The 8,599-nt window shown below is 41.5% G+C and overlaps 1 protein-coding gene across 1 annotated transcript; it reads right to left on the bottom strand.

Annotated features, from left to right (window-relative positions):
- Positions 1 to 6,743: 6,743 nt before the first annotated feature.
- On the bottom strand, positions 6,744 to 8,397 carry TMEM252 (transmembrane protein 252). Its single transcript, XM_075340027.1, has 2 exons — positions 8,117 to 8,397; positions 6,744 to 7,308 (listed from the first exon to the last, which is right to left on the bottom strand). The coding sequence occupies exons 1-2, from the start codon at positions 8,395 to 8,397 to the stop codon at positions 7,032 to 7,034; spliced, it is 558 nt and encodes a 185-aa protein (XP_075196142.1). The 3' UTR covers positions 6,744 to 7,031.
- Positions 8,398 to 8,599: the final 202 nt, after the last annotated feature.

Raw genomic sequence — 8,599 nt, forward strand, 5'->3', positions numbered from 1 at the left:
AATAGCCACGTATAGGATGCCACTAGGTACACTGAGTGTTTGCTAGTATAATGGCTTGGTTAGAATGAGTTGTAGTGTGCAACGCAGGCAGACGCGCTCTGCAAATGTCTTTGCACTAGTGGGACTATAGCAAAGTCCAATAGCCACGTATAGGATGCCACTAGGTACACTGAGTGTTTGCTAGTATAATGGCTTGGTTAGAATGAGTTGTAGTGTGCAACGCAGGCAGACGCGCTCTGCAAATGTCTTTGCACTAGTGGGACTATAGCAAAGTCCAATAGCCACGTATAGGATGCCACTAGGTACACTGAGTGTTTGCTAGTATAATGGCTTGGTTAGAATGAGTTGTAGTGTGCAACGCAGGCAGACGCGCTCTGCAAATGTCTTTGCACTAGTGGGACTATAGCAAAGTCCAATAGCCACGTATAGGATGCCACTAGGTACACTGAGTGTTTGCTAGTATAATGGCTTGGTTAGAATGAGTTGTAGTGTGCAACGCAGGCAGACGCGCTCTGCAAATGTCTTTGCACTAGTGGGACTATAGCAAAGTCCAATAGCCACGTATAGGATGCCACTAGGTACACTGAGTGTTTGCTAGTATAATGGCTTGGTTAGAATGAGTTGTAGTGTGCAACGCAGGCAGACGCGCTCTGCAAATGTCTTTGCACTAGTGGGACTATAGCAAAGTCCAATAGCCACGTATAGGATGCCACTAGGTACACTGAGTGTTTGCTAGTATAATGGCTTGGTTAGAATGAGTTGTAGTGTGCAACGCAGGCAGACGCGCTCTGCAAATGTCTTTGCACTAGTGGGACTATAGCAAAGTCCAATAGCCACGTATAGGATGCCACTAGGTACACTGAGTGTTTGCTAGTATAATGGCTTGGTTAGAATGAGTTGTAGTGTGCAACGCAGGCAGACGCGCTCTGCAAATGTCTTTGCACTAGTGGGACTATAGCAAAGTCCAATAGCCACGTATAGGATGCCACTAGGTACACTGAGTGTTTGCTAGTATAATGGCTTGGTTAGAATGAGTTGTAGTGTGCAACGCAGGCAGACGTGCTCTGCAAATGTCTTTGCACTAGTGGGACTATAGCAAAGTCCAATAGCCACGTATAGGATGCCACTAGGTACACTGAGTGTTTGCTAGTATAATGGCTTGGTTAGAATGAGTTGTAGTGTGCAACGCAGGCAGACGCGCTCTGCAAATGTCTTTGCACTAGTGGGACTATAGCAAAGTCCAATAGCCACGTATAGGATGCCACTAGGTACACTGAGTGTTTGCTAGTATAATGGCTTGGTTAGAATGAGTTGTAGTGTGCAATGCAGGCAGACGCGCTCTGCAAATGTCTTTGCACTAGTGGGACTATAGCAAAGTCCAATAGCCACGTATAGGATGCCACTAGGTACACTGAGTGTTTGCTAGTATAATGGCTTAGTTATCAGTTGGAGTGTGCAGAGGACAAGAGGGTACAGTGGCAGGATTGTGGTGCTCTGGGTAGAGGAATGGAAGACTGCCTTTCTATTCCCTCCTAATGGTGAAATGCAGGTAGGAAATCCCTGACCTGGGCTACACAGACGCTGTTGCTGTTTGCAGGACCTGTCACCTATGGCTCTCTGACCCTGCCGGTTGGAGCCCTTAAAAGGACTGCTATAAAGTGCTCTCCCTAAGCTGTCTAACGCTGTGTATGCAGCGCATACAGCTGTATCGGCTATAGGACTCAGGAAGACGGAGCTGCGACAGTGATGTCTGACACCAAAGACGCAGAAGGCAGATAATGGCGTCCGTGAAGAAAATGTCCGGTTTTATAATGCAGGGACATGTGACATGCAGATCCTATCACACATGCCGTTGCTTCTCTGGCTCAAAGTCCACTTAGCTGTGTGTGTGTCTGGGATTGGCTGACATGCTGGCCCGCCCCACAAGACGCGCGCGCTTAGGGAAGGAAGACAAGAAAAAAAAAAAAAAAAAATGGCGATCGCCATTATAGAAACAGCAGTGATCTGAAGGCGCTGTTCACGCACACTATACACTGAAATGTGATAATAGTTTGATTCACAGAGTGACTTACACTATTACAGCAGAAACCAAGCTATGATTTAGCTGTTTTTTGGCTGCTAGAACCGTTCTCGAACGTTTCTAGAACTACCGAGCTTTTGCAAAAAGCTCGAGTTCTAGTTCGATCTAGAACATGCCCCAAAATCACTCGAGCCGCGAACTGGAGAACCACGAACCACGAACCGCGCTCAACTCTAGTCTGGATGCATTTCTTCTCCCCGGTCGCTGCTGGGAACAATGTTGTCAGAGTGTTACTCCATTTTAATGGAGTGACAATAAAACATACAAAACTGAGGATAAAATGGAACATGTTAGGAAACATTCTTTCCTGTATAATGTATATAAAGCAAATTAATAAAGAGGGGGGGAAAATGCCTTCTCCACATGTAGTGTTTTTGCTGAATTTTTCTACTTTCTCGTTCCTTTCGATGGTGAAAAAAAGGAAAGTTAGGAAAGTTCATCAGCAATTTCTCATTTTTCCAATAAAATTTATAAAACTATTTTTTAGGGACCACATCACTGTTTGGGCGCACTGCAGGGCTCGGAAGGGAAGGAGCGCCATTTGAATTTTTGAAAACAAAATTAGCTGGAATTTTTAGTGGATGCCATGTCGCATTTAGACCTCCTGAGGTGCCTAAATATTGGAGCTCTCCCACAAATGACCCCATTTTGGAAACTAGACCCCTCAAGGAATTTATGTAGATGTTTGGTGAGCTATTTGAACCCTTGGGGGCTCCACAGAAGTTTATAACGTTGAGCAATGAAAATAAAAAATTTAAATTTTTACCACAAAATTATTACTTTAAACAGATTTTTTTTTCACAAGGGTATCAGGAAAAAATGCGCCATATAATTTATAGTGCAATTTCTCCTGAGTACACTGATGCCTCATATGTGGTGCAAATCAACTGTTTGGGCGTACAACAAGGCTCAGAAGGAGAGAAGTGCCATTTGACTGTAAAATTGGCTGGAATCATTAGCACTTGTGAAGCCCCTGATGTGCCTAAACAGAGAAGTTCCTCCACAAGTGACCCCATTTTGGAAACTAGACCCCCTCAAGTAATTTATCTAGAAGGTGTGTGTCATGTATGCATTAAAATACATCCACAGGTGTGTTTCTAATTAACTCAGATGCTGCACAGCCCATTGGTAGATTGATGTGTGGATGGAAGAAGAAAAAGGTTTTTTTTTATTGCATAAATATTTCTATTTATTGGTGTCATTATATATTTTTACAATATTTAAAAACTTTTTTTAGTTAGTCTCTCTATGGGATTTTAACTTTCATTAGTCTGAGCACTGGTCTAATGAATTGCAATGCATTAGACCTGTCAGTGTGACACTGGTAGAACACCTGTAAGATTATGTTCTTGGCATGGTCTAACAGGCTGCCATAGCTGACAGATCAGTAGGTCATTATTTGACCTCCTTTGTCATAGTAGCCATAGGGCACCCATCACGTCAAGGGGGTTATGATCAAGTGGGAGAGGGAGCCCCATTCCGCCCTCATCCTTCTAAATGCTGTGATTGCTCTTGATCACGGCATTTAGAGGGTTAAACAGCCAGGGGCGTTGGGGGCTTTGACAGCCAGAACTCGACTATCACTTAAGCAGAGCTACTGGCAGCGATTGTGTTTAACAGATGCTGTGCCCGCACGATTGCCAGAACGTATCAGTACATCCATTTGCAGCAATGTATGGCAAAATAGGATGTATGAGTATGTCCAATGTTGGGATGAGGTTAAAGATCCAGCTGAGCTCTATTCCAGACTGGTGCTTCCCAGTGCTGCTCAAGGTGATTGCTCGGTCTGTCCCTCGCATGTACATAGCAATCACATGCAGTGATAAAGGAAAGAGCTGGCCAATCTAGAAATTGGCAGCATTTTATATTTTGAACAGCATGAATGACATGGCAGGTTCCCTTTAAATGTATCTACTGGTTTTAAACAATAGTAAAAAAATTAATTTACTCCATTAAGGCTGGATTCACGAGATGGTATGACGTCCGATGTGAGTGCATCGGATGTGATATGCTAATGAACCTCGGCTCCCGCTGCGCTGCCTGCATGAGCCGAGTGTCATGCAACTGTGATCACCACTGTGGAGGAGAAGGAGGGTTTAATCTTCCGATCTCCTCCATTGTCAGCTGATGCAATTATTGCACAGCGGTTAGATATCATCCGAGTGCAATCCGATGCTTCTCTCGCACCCATAGACTTGTATGGGTGCGAGTGACACGACTCTCATTGACAATTGCAGCATGCTGCAACTTTTCTTTTATCTAGAATGTGGATAAGAAGAAAGCTGACCATCTGCTCCAACTCATTGACTAACATTGGTCTGAGTGCAATGCCAGATTTTCTCACATTGCACTCATCCGAATCATACGCTCCTGTGAGCCGTACCCTAAGTGTAAGCATTGTACTGTAGGTGAAGCTCAGATGTATACTTGTCCATTTCGAAACAGGAATATACATGCTAATACAAATCTAATATATCAAGCTCTGTGTGTGTGTGTGTGTATGTCCGCTAAAGGAATCCGCACCGTCGCATTTACAATCACACAATTTTGCACAGACACTCCATGTGACTCAGGGAACATCATAGACTATGTTTGGCTGGGAAAATTTAACCCCGTGCTTTCCAGTTACTCTACAAAAATCCTGCAACTATTAAACTGAATGGAGCTGGGAGCTATAGGCTATAAATAGCAACTGTCAGTGGTTGCTATAGGAACAAAATAAACTGTTAGTATAAGATAGGATAGACGGGTAGAGACAGACAGAGAGAGAGACAGAGTGAGAAAGAGACAGAGTGGGAAACAGACAGAGTGGGAAAGAGATAGACCGGGAAAGAGACAGACCTAGAAACAGACAGCCGGGCAAAGAGAAAGCTGGGCAAAAACACAGCCGGACAAAAACACAACCGGACAAAGAGACAGACGGGCAAAGAGACAGACGGGCAAAGAGACAGATGGGCAAAGAGACAGATACAGAGATTGAGACAAATAGACTGATGCAAATACAGAGAGATCGAAACAGACAGCCAAGGAAAGAGACGGACAGCGAGGCAGACAGACAGCGACACACAGACAGAGACTGGGAGAGAGACAGAGAGACAGTTACTATCCCGGGCAACGCCCGGGTACTACAGCTTGTACTGTATATTAGGAAAAACTTCCTATACACTTGTTTTTTTAAGCTTGTAAAGAAGTTTTCTACAAGTGTTTTTCCTTTTTTGTGGCTTTTTTATTTACATGTGTCCAATGCAAAAAAAATGATGCCATAAATAAGTCAAAACACTATTTATCGTATAAATAGAAAATCCACTCACATTCTGTTCCACAGCAGGCTTTATTCAGTAAAGGAGCTATTTGTAGCACTTTCTATTAGCCTATTGCCCTTAAGTTAGCATCTGTCTGTGGACTTTTTTTGCCTTGAGAAGCTTACATTTTTTTTGTACTGAATGCTGATTGTTAAAGCAGCCCTCCCATGGCGACTTTTCTTTTAATAAACCTGTGCATATGTGCATGTAGTGTAGTATCTGTTAATCTAATCTCCGCCTTTTCTAAGATCCAGCGCTGTTCTGCTCCTCTTCTCAGTGACATCCCCACTCCTCAGACTCTTTGGGTCACACAGCGCTCTGCATGATCCAGAAGTTGCTTTACAATGTAAGTCTATGGAGCATCAGAACGAGGCTGCATAGATTTACATTGTAAAAGAGACTTTCAACTCACGCATAGAGTGACCTGGAGAGTTTGAAGAGCGGTGATGTCACTGAGAAGAGGAGCAAAACAGCGCTGGATCCTGGAGAAGACAGCCGTAGGTGAGTACATTAATTCACTCACACTGCACTACATAGACATATACAAAGGTTTATTTTGCAAAAAAAAAAAAAGAAATAATGGGAGGACTTCTATAAATTGAACAATTATACAAAATGAAAAGTTCTTGTCAGTGTGCCTAAAAAATAACCACTGAATACTGAATATTTCAATTAAACATTTATTTAACAAACAAAGAAATCAATAATAAAATGAGAAAACAGGATACTCAAAAAAACCTTACAATACAACAATCACCTTATCACTATTTAGCCAACAATTACGGAACACTTTATATTGTATTTTCATTCTCACAGTAGGGCAAGGATTGCCGACATGTGTCTAGCTCATATCCATAACACTTTTACATGGCACAGACTATTAATTCATGATACATGTTGTAGTTCATTATGCATATTTCTCTGAGTGCCTTCATTGAATACTGGCACTGGACTAAGCTTGTTGATACTGTTGATTTGTTTTTAGCATGGATATACATTCATAGTCAAAGTATTTCTGAAGTATTCACATTCATCAGTTTTAGTGGAAGACTCCATGTTTATTTTTGTATTGTCTCTGAGGTTCTTACAAGTCTCATCGAGTTCAGCCCACTTTCTGGGCTTTCATTTGCAGATGTTACAGTAGTACAACTGGTTAAAGATGGACTTGAATGATTACATATACTCCAGCCCCTTTCCTAGGCAACATATAATCTTCTCTCTGAAGAACAGGGGAAGACATACCATAGGTGAATCCTGTGCAGCTGCGCAGGGGCCCAAGAGGTAAAGGGTCCCACTACCACCACCATTACAGGTGGCATATACTGGTCTTGTTCAGTGACCCCTTCTGTCTCTATCCACTTCTGAGTAAGGAAACATTGCATTCATCTGGATTCTGTCCCAAGCAATGCTCCATATTTGTAAATGCTGCAAATCGATATATAGCACAGATCTGCTCTTTGCTCAGCACACAGGTACGCTATACTGTCCCCATCTGAGAGGTATTGCTCTGCAACAGTAGCTGCTTCTCACCTTTCCGCCAGCGAGATTTGGCAACGCCAATATTTCCTTTTCAACTACAGCGCACTCTACTTGTTAGCTGTCAACTGTTCATCTTTGACTGATAACTTATGGAAATTATTGTTTTGTACTCAGTCATTTGTCTCCACATTATTAACACTTTCAGCCTCTTGGGAACCTTCGGAATGAGACGCTGACTCAGACGTGGATGCTTGCACAGAAACTTCATAAGAGGGAGGAGGTTCTTCACTCATATAGGTTTCATCCACAATTTCCATGGCAGTCTCAGTGTACAAAGGCGGAGGGATGTTAAAGCTCCTGGTGTCCATATTGATATGACACGAAGTGTTGGAATTCTGAGCGATGTCCAGTATTACACTGTCATAAGATGGAGGGTAATAATCAGGCCTGAAAGTGCAAGAAGAAACACTTAGGTTAAACAACGTTTCCTATTGATCATTAGATTCAGACATTTTAATTCTAATGGTACATGGTCTTGATACACCATTTTAAAGAATCATTAATATTTATCCGGATTTAGTTGGACACATTCACTACAAGATCAGTGCAATTTGACAGCCATGTTATATAAATACTCAGTCCTCTTTTCATGCAAGTATCATTCATTTAAAGAAAGTATATTTATTCTAAACAGCCAATCAGATTGTTTGTTTTCTTTTCGTAACCACTCTTAAATAGATAGGGGGTTCCTATGGGAACTACACTTTCTTCTATGTAATAAGATCTGAATATATTGTTCTATTTCTTAGAACACCTATTTTAATGTTTAATTATTTTGCCTTCAATACAAGAAAATAATCAATTTTTAAAAACCTTAAATATTTTCCATATATCAATCATTAATTGATCACATATAGTGATGAGTGAGCACTACCATGCTCAGTACTCGTAACAAGCAGTTGGATACTCAAACGGGCTCAACTGACGTACCGATTATAATAGAAGTCAATGGGGAACTCAGGCATTTTCCTGTAAGATTTTCTAGAAAAATGCATTGACTTCTATTATACTCGGTACAAGAGTCATGTTTGTTACAAGTACTGAGCACCTGACCATGATAGTGCTCAGTCATCACTTATTACATATATCAGCTTATTTTTTAACTTTTTTCTTTTAAGGCTTTATCTTTAGTTGGTAACTTAGATACATACAAATGAAATGAAAATTCAGTACATTTGGAGTTTGTGCTACATACCTGTCTACAGTTTCAATATGGACTTGTTGTTGGCTATGTATTCGCCTTACAACATTTTGGAATATACTTTTGTGGTTGGCCTCATGATATGTGCTCCAAAAAATCCCAATCAAGAGAAGAACAAATCCTAAAGGCATTAAGGTATATGCCACAATGGTCTCACTTCGACAGTTACAAGAGTAACTTGAGGATACATAGAAAGCTCCCAGGCATACCAGACAAAAACCAACAATTAGGAAAGAGAATCGAAGCACTGTGTACATGCTAGCCTTCATCTTCATGACTGTATGCTATGAAAGTCAGTCAAGAATGACTACAGTTCGTTATCGCTCAGAAGCTTTATATACTAGTGAGGGAACTGCCCTTTGGACAATGATTGATAAAAGTACAGTAATAGCCATAGCATTCATTAATCGTGAGACGGTAGTAATACATGTGATATCCTCTAAGGTTACCTTTTATTCACATAGCTAACAGGCATGA

Source organism: Anomaloglossus baeobatrachus, chromosome 1, assembly GCF_048569485.1.
Source record: "Anomaloglossus baeobatrachus isolate aAnoBae1 chromosome 1, aAnoBae1.hap1, whole genome shotgun sequence".
Taxonomy (NCBI): Eukaryota; Metazoa; Chordata; class Amphibia; order Anura; family Aromobatidae; genus Anomaloglossus; species Anomaloglossus baeobatrachus.

What these genes read in the sequence shown, in the direction of transcription:
- TMEM252 (XM_075340027.1), bottom strand. Translation starts at nt 8,397, where the DNA reads ATGAAGATGAAGGCTAGCATGTACACAGTGCTTCGATTCTCTTTCCTA. An exon ending in CATATTGAAACTGTAGACAG is followed by an intron (nt 7,309 to 8,116) that starts GTATGTAGCACA and finishes TTGCACTTTCAG; the next exon opens with GCCTGATTATTACCCTCCAT.